The following is a 21,655-nucleotide window of genomic DNA, read 5'->3' as shown; positions in this document are numbered from 1 at the left end:
CATAATTGATTGTCTTGCATGACAAAATTTCGAATGATATGACGTAACATGTTCATCTCTACACCTGTCTGTGAAGTGATATTCTTTCAAGAACTGATGGTCAAGTTTAGACCTCATCCTCTGAACTTGACAAACTGTGTTTGTGATTATTTTTCAACATTTTAGCATGGTGTAATATTAACCTTTTTTTGCCTATACTGTTTCAGTTCTGGGGAGCAGAATGGTTTCACGCATGCGAAGATTTATGGCGGATTTGATAAAATCAGATCATCAGTAGGTTCCTCACATCCAGGAACATTCTTTACCTTCAATTTTAGCATGGTGTAATATTAACCTTTTTGCCTATACTGTTTCTGTTCCAGGGGAGCAGAATGGTTTCATGCACGTGAAGTAAAATCAGATCATCAGTAGGTTCCTCACATCCAGAACATTCTTTACCTTCAATTTTTTGTTGCAAGTTTATAACTTGGTCTTTCTTTTGCAATATCTGTGATCTTGACACCACTTCCAAGCTCTTAAATGCTACACTTGTTATCCCGGGGATTCAAGAAAGTCTAAAGGCATTAGGTTTTTACCTTAATAATTTTTCTAGATCACTTTCATATCTTTGATTTTGCTGTGAGCTCAAGACATTTAGCTGTTTCTGTTATTTGTGTTTCTCATAGTTCCAAAATAGTTTTTCTTATCTTTACAATGAGGAGCAGTTCATAGCAGTAATTTCGGATGATGTACCTGTTGCGAAGAGCCTGCCTGAAAGTTTCAAGGAAGACAAAAAGAATAAGTTTCCTAAAGTTAAACTCAGGCACCCGCTAACACCAATGTTTTATATCAGAGAAATCTTACCCAAGCTAAAACAGAAGGGTTGTTGGATTGATGATTACTGATGGCACATGCCTTGAGGTGCAATTTTCTCTCAAATTTGTGGCATTTTGGCATATCTGAATAAGGCTATAAAGAAGGTTTTACATACACACACACACACACACACCATAGAGAGAGAGTGAGAGAGAGTCTTTGCATTGTCTGATATTTCCTTCTTATAATATATCCTATGTGATTGAACTAAGTGCTTAAGTTTTGATTTCAGCTATAAAACTGCCACCGAAATTTGTTTCTTTTCTGTTGACCTTGGAATAACTTGAGTTTAATAATACAAAATAAATAGGCTCCTTTGACTAACTCTACCAAGATATCACATAAAAGATTATGTACTAACTGTTGTAGACTTCTAAGCAATGTTAAGATTTACATTTGTTTATCCTTTTCTTTTGATTTCTGATCATCCAGAAATAAACTTTTTATATGCCTATATAGTTTTTGGAGACACATAAATATCATGTATACAATCCATGGAAATAATCTGTTAAACACAATCCATGTGAAAACTCATTTATGAGAATGAAAGCTAAAGATCATGATAGACAACTTATCAAACATTTATATTTTATAGTATGTGCTGTTTGCTAATATTATGGAACACTTCTATTCTACGTGGATTATAAAAATAGTCTGCCATTAGAAGGGTGACCCAAACGATAAGGTTCATCCAGAATTTATGAACGCATGGCGAAGAGTGTTAAAGAGCTCATATGATAATGGAGGTATGATGAAATAATAGGAAGTGACCAAGGTGCTACTTTTAAAGTGTTAGCTGAGATGAGCTCAAGAATGCATGACCATTTGTAGTGATCATGACTCGTAAGCACTGGAATCTATCAGTGCAATTGAATAGAAAAATCTGCAAAGATGTGACTGTAGTGGCGGAGCCCAACATAGATGCCGACAACATGCTTGAATGAGCATTATCTGCTCAGAAACTAGACATGACAATGAAGGCAACCTAAAAGAAATCACCAATAACATGATCTAACCTTTAAATGGTCTTTTCCATTATTCCCTTCCTCAAGACAATGCCTTCTCGAGACACTTGGATTCATGGGTAATAGATACCAGAAGATCTGTATAACAAAGAGAGGCATAGTAGGAAGCAAGATGATACAGAGTATGAGAGGAACTGCATCATCTGAGTTATCAGAGGATCTGTGTAAATGGGGGAGAAGCAATGGCCAAATCACATTGTTGTTTATAGTGGTAGTAGATATGCCATTATTATCCTTGTTTATGGTGTTAGTAGATAAGTCATTATTTAGTCTGCATGAATTGCTTTTCCATTTTTTCTTTTTCCTGTTTATGGTGAAAACAATTCTTTTGCTTCTTCCCTGTGCCAACACCACATTCCTTTTTCTTGATACATGACTTGCAATTGCAGAGCACCCATTTTATTAAAGAGATAAGTAACAGAAAATTTTCATTTACAGTGTAGATGAATAAACGATGAGATGACAACTGAAAATGGTGACCGCTAATGTAGAACGGAACGGTAATGACTAATTTAAGCTGAGTTGCCTGATGAAGTCAGTTGGTAGTAAATAAATTCGAAGTTGTGCGCAAGGTGTACTATGACAATTTAAGGATCTTGGTCCTGAAAGGTTAGATCCAGAGATGTTCAATTCTTTTAATGGGAAGTTTTGTATAACATAAAAAGAAGTTTGTGGTTTTCTGTTGATTTTTGACTTTTGAGCATGCTGATGTTTTGCAGTCCATCCTTTCCCTGAACATGGCTGAGTATTAGAGACTCAGATGCAGGGTTGCCTTCCACACCCTCCAGTTCTACCAAGAAATTCAAGCTCTTGTGAACCAAATAGCAGAGAGGCACCGCCATTCACTTAGGTCATATTGCTAAAATAAGCACAGATGATTCATACCACTACATGATAAGAAATGCTTTGACCTTTGAATATTGCATTTTACCCACACAATCAATTTCTCTTTCATTTAGAGCTATAAATCAAGTGATACCATCCATGATTATTGTTATGGTGTAGAAGAAAGGGCATCATTAGTCCTACATTGATTGGAGTCAAGGGAGAATCTAGCTTATAGGAAGGGACCATTCTTCCTACGTGAAGCGCCTTTTAAGAGGCAAAACCGTGAGGCCCAAAATGGTCCATACAGCCCCCGGGCTATGGGCCGTAGGCCAAAGCGGACAATATCTCACGTGTAGAGCCATGAGCTCTTGACTGCAACATTGGCCCTAGAGGAAGGACATCACCCTTAATGGATTGTGGGACTTCTTTCATCCAAACACCACTCTGTGGGAGTATACAAACACAGTCTGTGAAGTATACAGATTTTTTCTTGACTGGGGGGCTATATTGTGGTGTAGAAGAAAGGGCATCATTAGTCCCACTTGGTTGGAGTTAAGGGAGAATCTAGCTTATATAGGAAAGGATCATCCTTTCTACGTGAGGTGCTTTTTCAGGGATAAAATCGTGAGGCCCAAAACGGCCCATACAGCTTCCGGGCTATATGGGCCGTAGGCCAAAGCGGGCAATATTTCACATGCCAAGTCATGAGCCCTTGACTGCAATAATTACTTTTACATACTGAACTAATGCTATCTGTTTTCTAGATTTATGTTGAACTGTTCCTAGAAATTTCTGCAAAATTGGACAGCACTTCCTAGATTTGTATCTTTTATATATGCCATTCATAGCAAGATAGATACTGCAGCTGCCAGTTTTATCAATCTCAGTTCTTTCTTTGCCTCTACTATTTCAGATTATGAGGGTCCTCTGCTCATCCTGTCTAACAATTCACTCTGGTCTTGTGAGAGACGCTGGCATTCCATTGTTGTGCTGACCTTTTCCAGGTTGTTAAATTAAACAAACATACTCCATTACTTTGCTCAAGTAACATCTTATTTTTCATTATTTTGTTAATATTTTCGTCCTGCAATCCTTCACTGGTCATTTATTGCTTTTAGCATAGTGCTGCTGTTCAATTTCACTTGTTATCCATTTGACATTATACATATCCTAACTGATCCATAACTTGATATTGGCTAGGATATTCACTGTAAACTGATAGAACAGAAGGAAGCAGAAGATTAAACATGGGATTGTTCATGAAAACTTGAGTGTTGATTCAGTGGCTCGCGAATAAAAATGCTCACACCCTCTCATGCCTGATGTGGTAAGTCTCGTATGTCCTCATAGGTGAGTGCATTTATTTATTTCTTTTGTTTAAAATACTATTTCATTTCTTAAATGAAGAATTTTATATTTCTCTTTTCCTCTTTCATTCAAAACTGTTTAGCTTGGTCCTTGTATTCCCGAGATGTATAATTTTGTTGATGTTACTCCACCTTTACTCTATGTTGTTTGCAAATCTTGTTAATAAGGTGGAACATTATTATTCCACCCTCATGAGAAACTGCAGCGTGACTTATGGATACAGACAGCATTTTTGCAGTTCTTAGATTTTGTATGTTGGATTTTCTTTTAATAATTAAAAAAACCTATCCATATTTGGTAAAAATCTTAGAAATTATGAGGGAAAAAAAATCATCTCACTATTGTCGAATGATGTGAACCAGTTGATATGCCACTTTTTGCAGAGAATGATGCAGCACACTGTTTCTTATTTGGTCAGAGCTACTGGTCATGTATTTAGATGAGGCTACAGAACAGTTGAAATATAACACTTCATGGAAAAGTGCTGAACATCGTAGATATTGTTTCAAATCTTGATCATGCATCTCTAATTTGAGTGATATACAATCTCTCTTATATATTAATTTTGTAAAAGTATCTTTTAATTTTAGGATTACTTTTACAACCGAAGTCTTCTTGATGCAATTTAAACTTAGCTGGGTAGCTCCTCTGAAGGGCTACTCATGATTCTTTCTCTTATAAGGAGGCTGGTCATGACATTTTTTTTCTTTTCCTTCCTTTCATAAGCAGATACATTATCTTTTTTGATCATATCACCTTTTAGGACTTGTTTGGTTTACGGAAAGTAGAAGGGGGAAGAGGCAGTTCCTGAGAAGTGGAGAGAGGGCTTTTTGTTTGGTTGGAGTTTTAAAAGGAGCGAGAGTGGAAAAAGCTCTTCTCATGCGAAGTCACTTCCCATATTTCATGAAAAGTGAAAACCAATGAGGGAGGTGGATTTTGGCACTTCGCATAAGATGGAAAGTGGTGGTACTTTTTTTTTCTAAAATATCTTTTTAAAATCCATGGCTAAGATTTTGCAAAATATCAATGGATGGTTAGGATGAAATACTGAATAGTGATAAAATATTATATTAATATTATCCTAATATGTATATGAATATAATATTAATATTATAATATTTATTATATTTTAATATTTACACTAATATAATATTTTTATTAATGTTAATATAATATTATATTTCATATTATATTTATGTCTACATTAATAAATTTATTATATTAAAATATTAATATTTTATTAATATAATATTAATATATATTAGTATTAAATTAATATAATAAATTATTATGGTCCAATGTTATGTTGTAATATATTAATATTATATTTATATTAATATAAATATAATATTACTATTTATATAAAGTCTAGAAGCAAAAAGATATGGTTTTATATTTATTAAGGGCATAGCAGGTATTTTACACAGTTTTTTCAGAAAAATGAGTGCTCAACCAAATATAAGCTACTCGGTAATAAGTCACTTTTTCATGGTCAACCAAATATACTAAAATTTTATTCCTAGAAAATAACTTTTTAGGAAGTAATTTCTTAGGAAGTTACTTCTGGGAAGAAAAATTCGTCCTGCGAACCAAACGAGTCTTTATTTTTTTTCTAGTGCTTCTATTTATTTTATGGGGAGTGTAGAAGTCGTCACTTGACAATTAAGGCAAGAACTGGAATGGTGCAGCTTTTCTTGAGCTCAGAGCTGGCTGAAAGTCTGGAGTTTGTTCCTCTCTTTTGCCAAAGAGTCATTATTAGATAGATGGCCTCTCTCCTGAGGCCCTATTTTGGGATAGAGTGACCTTCTATAGTAAGCCTACATTCCAAGAATTGAAACTTGAAAGTGTAAGCTCTGTTACTTGGTGTTTGGATATATTTCACATGGCTTGGCTAACCCATAAAGGAGCATAATTCCTATTAAAGAAGAGGTAGTGGGATCTTTTCTCCCACCACCCCCACTCTTTTGTATTTTGTTGCTGTCAGCAGGAGGCTCATTTTTACCTACTACCTCTCAAGCCACTCTTCTCTTCTTCTTCCTATTTCCATAGTAGGTTTGCCTACTCTCTGACCCATCATCCTCAGTTCCTCACCATGGTTCTCCTCCACTCTTGTCGTCATCACATACCATTTGTCCTCCCTTGATGCAACCTCAAGGTTGCAAAACTAAAGCTGTTATTGCTGAGTTAAATTTCAGGCTAGACATATTTGATAATTCTCCTTATCAAAAACAGAACGAAAAAGAGCAATGATGAGAAAGAGAGAGAGAGAGAGAAGAGGATGTGTAATAAAGGAGGAAAGGAAGCTGAGATGGAAAAAAAGAATTGAGGAAAGTTCCTCCATTAAGGAATTGCTATTTTGTCAAAATAAACCCATAATATTTTCAAAATCCATCACAAGTCATGGACCCATGTTTACAGATAAGCAACTCTAAAGCAATGTCTCCTAAAATATAAGGACTTTAAACTGATCTATAAGTTACCAAGGACTTTAAGTTATATATACTTTGACTTAAAATAGGACCCATAGTCAACGTAAAACTCAACTACCTTAATACCATTCACTTTCCTAATGATTTTTTTCTTTTTTTGAAGGAAGTCTAAAGAAAATTAGCCATATTTTCCGTAATTATTAAGATAGGTAATTCCATTATAATCTATGTAAAATGGCATCACAATTGCTTCAAAGTCCAAAAAACTATGATAATGTCTTACAACATCTCTTTAGCCTTTTTAGACCTAGAATAGGACCTGTTTTGAGATAAGACAAAAAGATGCTGAGAATATTTCTGCTAAAGAAAATGTAAAATCTGTCATTTGCTTTCAAAGACTAGAGGAGTCTCTTAGAACCAAGTAAAATAGCAAATTAACTGGAAACAAAATCCAAACATTAAAAACAATAAAAACTAAACCTAAACCACCAACCTGCCATCATTGTTTACATTACCTATCCCATCCCTCCTCCATTCTATCTACTATCTGAAATCACTGCTGTTTGACCACCCACATGCCTAGTATAGTCTAAAGCCTCTTCAGTTGATCCACTTGTCCTCCCATTTCACTTTTGATTGCATCTTTAAGCCTTTCCTTTGCTTGCAATACATATTCCCTTTTTGATTGTGTTACTTGGGTTGTTATTAGAATAAAAGTAAAAGTCTGAGGAAATTAAAATATTAACACTTATATATTTAAAATGTTGCAAAAAGAATGAACCGATACATTTTACTTCCCTTGTACCTGAGCACTTCCAAAATAGAAAGTGTGAGATATCTTGCCTATGGTGTGCTAAGATACTTCTCACAAATCACAAACTATCCTCCTAAAATCCTAAACTGTAGGCCTTTTCTTTTTTTCCCCCTCCGCTACCTGCACAAAGTCTAAGCCCCCCCACCTTCATTCTTTCCATTCTTCTCATCCTGCATTGCATCTTTGTTTTCTTTTCTATTATATCATCTTGCCTTTTTATTGACCGCAATCAGAAAAAAAAGGGAAATCCCAGCAGGACCCTTGTTCACCATTACTGGAAGGGACTTGACTCCCAGAAAATTAGGACCGATCGCCTTGGCTAAAAAAGAGAAGATAAGACAATGCGAGGGGTAGGGAGCACCTGACCTATCAAAAATGACGAGCGGCTCGACTGTTTGGCAAGCTGGTTGAGGGGGTCCATATCTCCCCAAATCACTGATTTGATTCGACATAGCATAACAGGAACAAAATCGTGCTCTGTAGGATTTGAACCTAGGATATCAGGTTTGGAGACCCTTGTTCTACTGACTTGAACTAGGAGCGCTTTCTTACGACAGGAGAAAAAGCTATCCTGTATTCAGTTGCATTTTACCACTAAATAACGAACTTGATTAGATCTGGGGTTATATGGATGCTTGTGATTATTGCCAAGAACATTTCATCTTCTATTTCTTATATATTGTGACATGCCGTATTTTCCCTTTCCATAATTTGTGAAAATTGATAAATCTGTAGCACTTAAGTGGTGACTATATTTTTTAACAATATGGATGTTTATACTAAATTAAGTTGAAACATAGCTGGAGAGATAAATATTTTATTTGATTATTTTGAAATATGACGTGTTGTGACTATAAAGTAATTAGAAGTAAAATAACATTTCAAAGGTTTTGTCTTCCATTTGTGCATATTCTAGTTTTTGGATGTCTTTGTACAGTTTTCATTTCCTACTATGCTGGTATACAAATATGTGGGATGATGCGGTGTGGGTATGCTGTCCTATATATGGTGCTTGAGACCTCAGCTGGTTCATTTATTAAAAATTGGTAAGTCACCTTTTTATTTAAATGATAACACCAGGATATGATTGAGGGTTCTTGCCTGATTAAGTGAGAAATTTAGTAAGCTAGCGCTTTCCATGTTTCGAGAAGGAGAAAACTACAATATATTAGTTTGGGAGAGTATTGATAAGTGCCACAATTATCTCAGTTTTAGAAGCCAGTACTTTCTCTCTTCTCATTTAGCCAGAAGTGTAGTCCAGTCCAACTGAATGACCACCTTAAAAGAAGTGGTTGTAATATTTTTTTTGTATTTTCATTTAAAAGCACCGAGACTGACACCCTTAAAAGGTTGTCTTAAGATTTTTACACAAAGTAGGTTGAAGTCTGTTACGAATAAATGAGAAAATATGATGCCCATTTTTCATTGTTCAGTTGTAGGCATAATATGACAGAGAAGAAGTCATAATGATCATCTTAAGCATTAAATGAAACACTTCTGTGAGGTATGCAAGTTCATATTTTGATCACATTTCTACCTTAATCTGATGAAATCATCCTGTTTCAACTGAATCGCTTGATTTCAGCTGGAACATCTTAGATATACTCTTGAACTTCAAAGCAAAACTAGTCTACTGTTTTTACGAATATATTTTTCTGTGTTTTGTGACCATCTGTTTATGCTTTCCATCACTGATATTGCAAAATCACTGTCATTGCCATCAGTTCCAGCCATTGACGCTACTGCAATTGTCATGAGCCAGGTGAAGTGGATTGTGGTGACTAATACTAAAAAGGTTGTATCCAGTCCTGCGGAAATCATTGTATGCTTGGTCATGGTGGCAGGCGTCACATGAAGATAGTGTCAGCAAGCAGTGATTCAAAAAGTGCAACCAAAGCAGAAGATTCCCTTCCCCCCATCTCCTAGCTGATGGATGATGACCACAACTGTTCATCATACAGCCCAAAGATCAAAGGAAGCACATCCTATCTCATCTCATAATAGTTCACCTGTACATGTAAGAGTATACATAGATTTGTTCTTGTATCTTCCCAGTAGATAATCCAAAGCGCTTCAGTCAATTTGAGAACTAGAGATCCCTCCATGTTTCTGAACTTGAGAACATTTGGCTGCTGATTACAATTTGTTTCACTGTGTAGAAACTACGTTTTTATTTTTTGAGTAACAGTGTAGAAATTACTAAATTCTTATTAGTATTTAGGTATTGAAATTAGTAATATTAATTGGAATTTGCTTTCAGGTTTTGTTAGTTTGTCTACGCAGCTTGCTTACTTTGTTTCTTTGCTGCTGTGCTAGAGGGATTTGGCATTGAAGGAACATGACATTTATTTAACCATTTGTTCTTGTAAATGTTGGAGAGTGCTTACTTGAAGTTGCACATTGATAAGGGGCCACTCATATTAGGCTCATTGTGGATGAACAGCATAACTAAAAACAATCTATCCAGTATCTTGTGACAGCGTTCTGAGATTGTTCATAACATTATTACCAATAAAACCAAATAAAACAGATATGTACACACACACACAAAAAAAGAAAAAAAAGGTGAGAAAAGAGAAGTAGGAATAGATATTTCTTGATATAGATAATCGGACGCTCGAGCAATATTTTGAGTGCTTTCACTAGCTGGCTGTAGCGGCGCTTGATATCTGAGAGTCTCAGTGGCTTGGGAATTGATCTCTGCCCCAATTTCCTTGACATCATTGAACAGAAATAAATTCGTGGTACTTTATTGTATATTTATAGTGATATAAATATTATATCGGCATGAATATTTATAGTGGCTCGTAGATATAATCCAGTAGTGATATACTTTATTGGTATGTCCCTACCTCAAGATTTTTAAGTAGACTCACTAGCGCAATAAGCCTTCTTGATAAGCTATCTTTGTCCCTGAGACAAGATAGCTTATTGATCAAGAAATAAAGCAATCAGTTTGTTTACGTTTCCATTGTTCAGACTTCGATTTAGGACTTACTAGCGCAACAAGCAACTTGGTGGTAGTATTTTTTATTCTTCCAGGCCAGGCCAGGATCTGTCGGCTAATGCTAATCCTATGATAAATTTACCGAAAACCCCTCATTCTAAAAACAATGCTTATAATGGCCCTTTCCACTCTATTATCATTCAATTTCTTGTCATGTAATGATTAAGTTGCTAATCCCATTATGTTGAGTGGTGGCAACTAATTGCTACATGACCGGTATGGTAATATCATTTTTCCATAGGCAAAAAGAAGTGAATTATAAATGCTGTCTCGAAAATAGAATAAAATCAGTGAGTTGTGGATTTAGCTTTCACAGCTTCGAGACATGTTGGTCCTACCACTCGTGCCCCAGCAAATTTGAGGCTGCTAATTATGTCTACATAATTTATTAATGTTTGCTTACTCATGAAAAAGGCTTGAGTGTGATATTTTCCTTGTCCTTTATGCAGAACGCTGTAGTTTCCAAAAATCTTATTTAGATGCTTGATAAGCCAAAGATTTAATTGTGGAAGTGTTGGATTTATAAAAATTTCCATGATCTTCTGCTCGATGATGAATTGTGATCTTGCAAGCGCTCAACCTGCATACGAGAATCACACACTACCGATTGCATTATATATGGATTATTGAAGTTTTTTACAACTTTGGCTGCAATTATTTTTTTCTTAAAAAAAAATCTACAGCCCTTTGTGCAATAAACAATGATTTCTCTTGGACATGAAGACATTTATATTGCTTAATTTTGCATTTTGTACAATATTCCTTATCATGATAGGATAAGTGTCCCTCTCGAAAGCTATGAATCTGACAAATCTGCATTGAGGAGTCCGCAAGCGTCCGGAAAATCCATGACCGTGAAATCGACCAGTATACAATGAACGTCGTGATAGACATGTTTATATAATTTCAATAACCCTCATAGAAATTTCTATACGAGCTCTAGATTTGCCGCCTGCTTTGCCTTATCCTATCCGGTACTTGCGAAGTTCTACGGCAAGATAAAAAGTACACCGCTGACCAAATTTACAGTCCCATGGAGTCCTGCAAGATCCGACCGTTGGATTCCACTCGACGGCATACGTCGACGCTGCCTTCGGGGAGTGGTAAACACGATATTTCCAAACTTCCCGAGGTTAATCACGTGACAGGTGCCACCAAGAAAGGCAACCGAACCTGTTGCCATCACGTGACGCGCTCCTCGCCGTACCGGTATTCGACACGTGGATCCTACAATGTGCGATCTTATCCGCTCCTCGTGGCCCCCACTCTGTCCAGCACCCACGTCACTATCACGATTCTACATCAACGGCCCAGATCACCCCATCCCACCGCGACCTGTTGGATCTTTAATGTACACCCCCTTCTATAAATCAACCTTCCCGGACCTTCTCTGTCTCTCTTTCTCTCCTCTTCTGCTCCCTAGATCTTGGATCTCCGGGGTTTTTGGGTCATTTTGGTAATTAAGTAGAAGTCCATGGGCCTTCTCGACAAGCTCTGGGACGACACCGTCGCCGGGCCCCGGCCGGAGACCGGACTCGGCAAGCTCCGGAAGTACTCCTCCTTCACCTTCCGGCCGAGCTCCGGCAAAGGTCCGGCGAACTCTTCTCTTTTCTCTATTTTCCTCACTCTGATCTGCTTGGTTCTTCTGGGATTATCGATGATGGGACGGTTGAGATCGGGTTTTAATTTGTTGTGTGACAGAGGAGGCGATGGACGGAGGGATTGCGAAACCGGCCGGCACGGAGGAGGAGCCAAAGGTGACGAGGACTATAATGATAAAGAGGCCGACGGGCTGCCCTTCGCCGGGAAACGGGACGCCGCCGTCGTCCCCGGCGGGATCGACGCCTCCGGTGTCTCCATTTTCCGGTGAGGACCAAGGGTTAACAATTTGGAAGTGGTAGTGTTTGGTAATTTTCGAGAATGGGAGGGTATTTTTGTTGTCTAATTTACGGAAACGCCCCTGATTATGGTGGTGTTTTGGGTATTTCCCTGGTAGTTGAGAGTCTAATAACGGTCTCGGTTTCCCGTTACCGAGAAATCTAGAGAATGTTTTCTCTCAAGTCTCAACACCCCGTTATTTTGGGTATTTAAAAAGTAATAGTAATAACTTACCAAAAGAAAATTAATAATTATACAATTTTTTTGGGTAAAAAATAAATATATAACGACCTGTTGCTCTCTAAGTAGGCGTTTTCTTGAGTATGGTTTGGAGTTTAACCAAGAGTTATGTGGTTAAAAATAGGAGGCGGAAGAGAGTGGAACCGGTTTAGAAGGAAATCAGCGTCGGATGCATTTGAGAAAGGAGGAATGGGTGGTGTCGGACCACGGAATCCTGCTCCTCCTTACGAGGTGTGAGCTCGACTAAGCTCCCACCTCTATCCTTTTTTGCTGCTAGACCAACTTCCACTCCAAGCAAGAAAGAGAAAGAAGAACCAACGAGCGGAGAGTGAATGAGAGAGGGAGACAGTTTCTTTCTTCAATGTTCATGGCTATGACGTATGTAGAAGTATGTAACTTTAGTTGCTGCTGTTGGATGTGGTTTGGTAGTTCATCAATGTGAATAATGAGGAAGGGAGCTATGTGCGTGCTTTTGGTCTCTTGAGTGGTTCTAGTGTCTGTTCTTTTCTGTTTTGTGAGGTAGGGTGTGGGAGTAGTGTGAGAGTGCTGGATGATGTACTGTGACGTGTTGTTATATTGGCATGTGGTAGCTTTGTTTTGTATATATTGTAGTGGTTGCAGTTGGTGCTCTTTCTATGCTGAATGATGTTACTACTTACTAGTGCAGTTTCACTGGCTTGAGTTCCACTTTTTAACAAGAAAAATATTGACAGTAGGTGGGAAGGTTCAACCATGTTATCCAAGGGATTTAGCTGCCTTCAGGTTTATTGAATGCTTTATGTAGATATGAAGGCCAGCTGATGTTTAACTGTTTAGATATGTTGATTCACGCTTAATGAGTGGCATCAAAACAATTAGAAGCTTCAAGCTATGTACGTCGGTTAATAAGCTGTGGATATCTGTTGTTATTGTGTGGTTTCTCCGCGGGTTAGGCCATGCTGCAGCAATGGAGGCACGACGTGCTTGCTGTTGCGGTTCCACATGCAGCATATCGGCCCATGAGCCTGGGCCAACGGCGAGCGTGCCACAGAATGGGCACAGCACACAAGAGAGAGGCACGGTTTCCCCTGTAGTGTTTGTGGTCATGCCGAGCTCTCTTTGGGAAAGTTTTTTTTCCCTTGGTAAGCTGGATATATTCTACCATCCTTGTATAGATATATCCGAGTGAGTACTGAGTAATTTAATGTTCATTTTTAGGAAATTATCTTCATGTAATATTTGTTGTGATGTTGCGCTCTCGTCGTAAAAATATCTTCTTTAGTTGGAGGATCTACCAGCTTCACCACTGATGGCATGACAAGAGTGTAGCATTGAATCCGCTCTCCGGATCGATCGATTACGTAAGATTTATAAAATATATAAAATTTTTATAAAATTAAAATTTATTTAAATAATAAATAATTAAATATATCAACTAAATAATTTCATCATAAACAAACAAGTAGCTAGTTCAATTATAATTATTTATATATTTTACAGTATCAAAAATCAAATTAATTAATAAACTAGCAATTCTAGTATCCGAATAGTTCGTCTAACCCATCGAAGCTAAGTATTTTATGTCTTTGAAAAACATGCAACATAGGATATAAACTTTCTAGCCCATAAAAATTTTAATACATTCATACTAACATAATAATAATAATAAATAAAAAATTATTATATGCTTTTGAATTAAATTGCCTTTAAGTCATAAAATACTATAGTTATGGATAGTGATACATATCATTTAATACAATGCATTATATATATCAAATAATTATCTCAATATAACATAATCAGATCCAATCATATTACAGTATGTACAGCTTTAGAATATAAGAATCACATTTTCAGTCTGTGGTGGACATCAACCCAATGGCTAGTTTTATAGACTACCACAATCACATTTTTCGCCAGTGATGAGGCATCAATATAGTGACTAGTATGTGGATTTTTACAACCATATTTTCAGTCCATGGTGGGCCAGACACCAACAATGATTAGTTTAAAGGACATAGTGCTCAACTCTGGCTATCACAATCATGTTTCCAACCCATAGCACCAATAGTGGCTAGTTCAGAAGACTAAAAGTTCTTAATTCTGAACTACCATAACTACATTTCTAGCCCATGATAGGACACCAATATAGTGGCTAATCTAGAGTACTACAACCCAACTTTTAATTATATAATTCAATTACATGCTTATTAAGTATCAATATCATACTCTTTTGCAAAACTCGATACATATGATTTTTCAAATTCATCCAATAAGGATCATCAATATATTATACATAATGTCATATAAGCCATAAATATATACTTAATAATTAAATATATAATATGTTACTATCAAAAATATATAGATCAAAATTATTGATATACAAAATATTTTTTATATAAATAGATGATTAATGTTTAAAAATTTTATTTTTATTGACATCAAACTGAACTCACTAAATTTATGATCTGAATATCAAAAATCTTGCTCGATATTTTTCGATGTAAAAACTTGTTCTCCTACGAAACTAAATTTAATATATAAAATAAAATCTATAAGATAAAGTTCATCCATCTAGAACTCTCCATTGGGTCCATCAAGAGTCTAACATCAAATCCCTGGATCCCCCTTCCACAGATCCCTTCACCTATCTAATGAGAGAGAAGAGAGAGAGAGATGGAAAGAGGAAAATAACCAGGAAAGAGAGAGAAAGAAGGGAAGAGAGAGAAGGGAAAACCGTCACTTCTTCTCTTCTCTTCTTCTTCCAAAACACGGGGCGCCCTCCCCTTTCCCTCTTCTCCCAACCATGGCAGTGGAAGGCCCAAGGTTGGCCACCTACAGTGACTCCTGACAGTGAAGCAGTGACCCGACAATGGCTATGGCTGGCGGCAGTCGGCAGAGCAAAAGCCAAACAGGGAATGCCCTATTCATAGGTAATCCAACGGCTTGGGGACCAAATCCGAGCAATGGCAACAAAGGAGGTTGCCAGAAAAAGAATAAGAAGAAAGGGAAGGGACTACCTCGGTCCGGCGACGCCAAAAGGGAAAGACCCGACAATCTTCCTGGGAGAAATCCCAAAGAAAAAACTCGAAGAAGAAGAACTTGGAAGACCGGCGGCAGTTTCTCAAGAAATCACGATGGAAATCCAAGGAGGAGGAGGTCAGCTATTTATAAACCAGATATTTCTAGGATTTTTCTAACCTAATTTGATCACCCTTCTCCTCGATCACATTAGAATCAGGAGAGAAGAAGACTCCCGCCCTTCCACTCAAGTGCCAAGCACATGGTTTAGGTTATTACAGAGAGCTAGACCTGACACCATAAAGTGAAGACCAGTTACTTTCTGAACACTTCTTTTATGCAGTGCCAATGCACCATAAAATGAATAGGAGAAATAATACTTGGAGGGTAAAGTCTCCAAAATAGAGTAGCGAATGAAACAAGCTGTTGTGATGGTTTTTGTGCATTGGACATCATTGGTCAGCTCTTTCTTAATCACACTCCCAAGATATATACAAACAAACTCCCTTTCAAACAAAAAGTGGAATAATATGTTCCTCATTGATTTTCTTTGAATTTTAACCTATCATTCCAATTCCCTTGGAGACAAGCTTGTGGTCTTGTAACTTCTGCCAATCTTCCCGACTAGCATCGTCTCCATTGCACGGAACCTTCTATAAAAATACTTTTGTTTAATTTTTCTCTTCACCATCCTGTGATCCAGAATTGCATGTGGAGTATGACGGCCTCGAACCAGATAACGGGGGGAAAAAAAATAAAGAAAAACAATGATGGCAACACCCAGAAAGGTCGATACCTCGGGCAGCTAAGTTGTGAGCAAGGTAGATCCGACGTTATGCTTCTATTAGTCTTGTCAGACCAGTACAGATGAGGATCTTCATCCATAAAAGTAATAGATGCAGTTTCCTTTGATTGCAGATTCGCTTGCAGGGCATGAGACTTGAGTCTCGGTCACAACCTAATTAAGAAGAATGCCTGGTCTCCAATGCTAGAAATGCATCTTGAAAACCTCAAATCTCAGAAGAGGTTTTTTTTTTTTTTTAATAAATTGAAAGGGGTTGGAGAGGCGTCCCAATAGCTACCTCTCCTGGGTGTGACTATAGGACTTCAATCCCGTTAGAAAATATTCAATTCAGAGAGTGAGTTTGAAGAAGGACATTCTTTTCCCACCATATGGGCGAACTCAATGGATGAGTACGTCACCCCAGTACCATTGAGATCTGGCAGATCAGAAATCTCAGGAGAGTTTAAGATGACAAGTTTGTAAACCACATATAGCTCTCCATAACTCAACCAAAAGATACCATACTATTGACTCTCAGAAATGGCATATTTTGTTAGTGTTTCAGTATAAAGATCCAAACTATTACGGTCAATAGCTAATGGCTCAGCATGTGAGGTATAATCTGCTTTGACTCATGGGCCTTACTGTTTTATCCTTTTGGATTTCGACCACAATCCTTGATAGAAAACAGGGTAGGCAGCATGTGTAGATTTTAAAACTTTGAAAACATACAGCGAAAAATAAATCGGATTAAATCCTTTAACCCCATATGCAAGAGACCAGATATAAACTTACCCAAGTCCAAAAAAAAGCACATATAATTAATCTAAAATTTTTAAAAAAATATGAGATCATATCTTATTACCTTTGCGCGGGTAAAAATTCACCGCTTTAGATGATCTCAGATTCGTAGAAAATAGAGCCGCACACATATCCGGCCTCTACGGATATCCATTGGGATCAATCTCGAACTTTTCTTCTCATAGAAGATTCTTCTTCTCAAGAAGAACATTGGCCTTGATGATTCTGATCAACTCTTTTGATCTTAACTGAGAGATCAACTCCTTGATCTGGAGCCTTCTTCTTCTTCTCCTCGATCCTTGATCTCTAAGTCACCAGAACTCCTTCTATGCATGTGGAAGAGAGAACACCCAACCTTTGGACATGGAAAGAAAGAATATGAGAGAGAGGAGGTGTGGAGATAGAGAGAGAGAAGATTTTCTTGATGAAAAAATAATACTAAGAAACCCTAGAGACCTCCCTTTAAATAGACATAAGCCCTGACACATATTAGGAACCCTGTCATCTTAAAAAGGTAGATCCTTATCTCATAAGAATCCTCTACCTTTTAAATATAATTTATGCCAAATAAAATCAGATATAAAAAGTAATTAATCAGCCCTTTTAAGCATGTATAATAGCCATCCATTGAATACATATCAGGTGGTTGGGATGCCAACTATTGGTGCTCCACAAAGGGATCTCTAGCCATAAGAGATGGGGCATGGACCCCACCCTCTCTCCTTCATGCCATGATACATAAGAGGGGGTGGGCCCCTCTAGGATATGGCGTTCAATAATTTTCAAAAAAGAAAAATTACGCCACCCATTCTTCCATCTATTCCACATGCATACTTAGAGATAATTAGGAGATATGGAAGATATAATATTAGGATAATTATGCCAACTAATTAACTTAATTAAATCCTTTTGAATTTATAATTAAGAGCCCAATTAAACTCAAATGAATTTAGGTTAGGTTCAAGGCTATGGACTTGATCAAATCAAAGTCCCAAGAAGAATTAGGTTTAACCATGTGCTAGCATGATTCTCATAAACCTAATAGAGTTTCAAATAAATCTTAACCCAATTGGAACTTCATAGGCCCAATTGGTAAATTTGAGATTAAATCCCTTAATGTGTAACCTCATAGATTCTATTCTATTTGGTAGTGAGATATATTGTGATCTATATCACAATATCATCGAAACTCTTTTCGATGGATTGGAACATTTTCAATTCTTCTCTTTGAGGGCCATTGATCTCAAGATGATGCTTGATGAGTCTCACAATCCACCAGTGACACCTAGCAGTATGTAGTGGCGACCCAGTAGAATGAAAATATGAATCTCTAGGTGCAGTTATCGTATGATTTAGTCTTTCTATCGTGAGTTCCGACTTGACGGAGATCATGGAGAACTCGTCAAACCTCATCGTCAGTTTTATGTAAGATTGGCTTGACTCGAGTTCATTTGTGAATCCCATGACAATTTTTTTTTAGTATTCATACTTATTTTGGCCAAAGACTTTCTGAACTCAATCTCGCAAATCACATAAGATTTCTCCTTTTCTACCAAGGTCGATAAATTCCATCTAGGTGCATCCTACTCCAAACAGCGAACCTGAACTTACTGAAGCTAACATACATAGCAAGGACTCGAATGGTTAGGGACCAAGGAAACGTGCAGTCAAACTTAGTAGCCTTGCTGTGAATAGCCAAGATCACCGCAGGTCAAAGGACCACTCATACCACTGCAGCATCGAGAAGACTACTGACAAGTGAGTAGACATCCATGTGGTTCTCATGTTGGTCACACTCAGTGCAAGTTATTCTCTAACAACCACCTGCACCTTCACTCCAGTGTCTCTACACTGCACACCTAAGACTCATCTGCCCACAAAGAAGGTGAACCATGCACCGATCTCAAATGGATTGATCACTATCCTCCGTGATGATTCCTTGATCGGGAGTATTTAGAAATTAACCACTAATTAATGTATGTCTCAAATTCTGAACTCTTTAAAAATACACAAAAATCATCTTTATTAATTTTTAGGACAAATCATGAACACATAAATATGATTGGAAAGAAAAATTCCTTTATTTATAATGAAAGTATTATAAGTATAAATTTAGACTCTAAAAATACATAATGTGTCAGCCAACAATTGGCTTCTAGGGCACAAATCTAATGCTCCCACTTGACTTAAAGCCAATTAGCTATATACCTTAGACCCATCTACTCAAGGTGAGCTTCGATCTTCTGTTAGCTGAGAGGTTTGGTTAGCGGGTCCGCTACATTTAGCGCGGAGTTAACACTCTGCACCTTGACGAACTTCTTCTCGAGGTATTCCCGTATAATATGAAATCGTCGCTCTATGTGTTTGGACTTTTGGTGAGACCTGGGCTCCTTAGCAAAGGCTATGGCGCCATTGTTGTCACAGTGCAGTACAATGGTATCTGATGGCATCACATCCAGCTCTGCAATGAATTTCTTGAACCAAAAGGCTTCCTTAGTAACTTCAGAGGCGGCGATGTACTTGACTTCCATGATCGAATCTGTAATGATTGGCTGCTTAAAACTCTTCCAACTAACCGCACCACCATTACACAAGAAGATATACCCCGATGTAGACTTTCTATCATCGATATCAGTCATAAAGTCTGAATCGGTGTATCCCTAAACTTTCAGCTCCGATTCTCCATCAAAGACCAACATTAAATTCTTAGTCATTCTCAAGTACTTAAAGATATTTTTAACAGTAATTCAGTATTCTTCATCTGGATTTGCCTGATATCTGCTCGTGACACTCACGGCAAGTGCTATTTCAGGACGTGTACATAACATGACATACATGAGGCTCCCTATTGCCGAAGCATATGGGATCTTGCTCATGTGTTGGATCTTCTCAAGTGTGTCTAGATACATCTTCTTGGAGAGATAAATACCATGTCTAAGAGGCAAAAGACTCCTCTTGGAGTTTTTCATGCTGAATCTTTTCAGCACCTCCTCTATGTACATATGCTGTGAGAGTCCTATCATTTTCTTAGATCTATCTCTATAGACTTTTATACCAAGAATATAGGAAGCTTCTTCTAGATCTTTTATAGCGAACTCTTTCGACAACCATACTTTGATCGATGTCAGTATGGGAATATCATTCCCAATCAAGAGGATGTCATCTACGTACAATACGAGGAATGTGACAGTGCTCCCATTGATCTTTTTATACACACATGGCTCCTCTTCATTTTTGATAAAATCAAACATTTTGATCATATCATTGAAGCGAGTGTTCCAACTCTGAGATGCTTGCTTGAGTCCATATATGGATCTTTGCAGCTTGCAGATCTTGTGATCACTATCACTAAACATGAAACCCAGAGGCTGCTCTATATAGATATCTTCCTCAGAATATCTATTTAGGAAAGCAGTTTTCACATCCATCTGTCAAATTTCATAATCATAAAATGCAGCTATAGCAAGCAGAGTACAGATAGATTTCAGCATGACTACGAGAGAAAAAGTTTTATAATAGTCGATGCCTTCGTATTGACTATAACCTTTCACAACTAGCCTTATCTTATAGGTCTCTATCTTACCATCTGACCCAATCTTTCTTTTGTAAATTCATTTACATCCAATAGGTACAAGACCTTCAGGTGGATCTACTAAGAACCAAACCTGGTTGGAATGCATGAAGTTAATTTCTGACTTCATTGCTTTCATCCATTTCTCAGAGTCTACATCTAATATTGCTTCATCGTAGGTTTTGGGATCATTCCTAATGTCCATATCTCCCACAAGGAACACTTCCTCTAAATTCTCTGTAAGAATACCTAAGTATCTTTCAGTAAAATGAGAGACCCTACTTGATCTATGAGATGGAAGAGGTATCACATCTACTGGCTCGTTACTGGGTTCAGGTTCTCGGACTCGATGTTCTTCAGAGACTTTCTCTTCGAGCTCAATCTTTCTACCACTGTCTCCATCTTGGATAAACTCTTTTTTCAAGAATACGGTATGACGGCTTACAATCACATTGTGATCCTCAAGAATATAAAAGTAGTATCCCATGGTTTCTTTAGGGTACCCTATAAAACGAACCCTAAAGGATCTAGCCTCTAACTTGTCCGCCTGCTATTTCTTGACATGGATTGGACATTCCCAAATCTTGAGGTACCCAAGAGTTGGTTTCTTACCATGCCATAACTCATATGGTGTGGTAAGAATAGATTTAGAGGGAACCCAATTCAAGAGATGAATCACAGACAGCAAAGCATGTCCCCAAAGAAAGTCAGGAAGATCTGTAAAGCTCATCATGGACCGAATCATATCCAATAGGGTTTGATTCCTCCTCTCGAATACCCCATTGAGTTAAGGTATCTCTGAAGGTGTCCATTGTGAGACTATGCCATTTTTCTTGAGATAGGTATGAAATTTTCCACTAAGGTATTCCCCTTCTTGATCTGATCGAAGAATCTTTATGGATTTTTCGGTCTGTTTTTCTACTTCATATCTGAATTCTATGAACTTTTCAAAGGCTTCAGACTTTCGGTGTATCAGATATACAAAATCATACCATGAATAATCATCAGTAAAGGTTATGAAGTAGATATAACCATCCCTGACTTCTACATCA

General features: G+C 37.4%; 1 protein-coding gene and 1 long non-coding RNA gene across 3 annotated transcripts; both read left to right on the top strand.

The window, feature by feature from the left end:
- Window positions 1–210: 210 nt before the first annotated feature.
- On the top strand, window positions 211–9,533 carry LOC109505827 (uncharacterized). 2 transcript variants are annotated; one of them, XR_012141432.1, is made up of 5 exons: window positions 211–273; window positions 363–407; window positions 3,622–3,712; window positions 3,909–4,035; window positions 9,044–9,533. It is a non-coding gene; the product is annotated as an uncharacterized lncRNA (long non-coding RNA). The 2 variants fall into 2 exon arrangements; XR_012141433.1 differs by lacking the exons at window positions 211–273; window positions 363–407 and adding an exon at window positions 421–900.
- Window positions 9,534–11,725: 2,192 nt separating this feature from the next.
- On the top strand, window positions 11,726–13,218 carry DRM (putative dormancy/auxin associated protein). The gene is made up of 3 exons (NM_001405762.1): window positions 11,726–11,915; window positions 12,028–12,192; window positions 12,569–13,218. Exons 1-3 carry the CDS (start codon window positions 11,801–11,803, stop codon window positions 12,679–12,681), a joined length of 393 nt encoding a protein of 130 aa, NP_001392691.1. The 5' UTR covers window positions 11,726–11,800; the 3' UTR covers window positions 12,682–13,218.
- The last annotated feature ends 8,437 nt before the right edge of the window (window positions 13,219–21,655 follow it).

This window comes from Elaeis guineensis, chromosome 5 (genome assembly GCF_000442705.2).
Source record: "Elaeis guineensis isolate ETL-2024a chromosome 5, EG11, whole genome shotgun sequence".
NCBI classification, from domain to species: domain Eukaryota; kingdom Viridiplantae; phylum Streptophyta; class Magnoliopsida; order Arecales; family Arecaceae; genus Elaeis; species Elaeis guineensis.
Note: the sequence above shows the minus strand (reverse complement) of the source record. Positions and strands in the feature narration are given on the sequence as shown.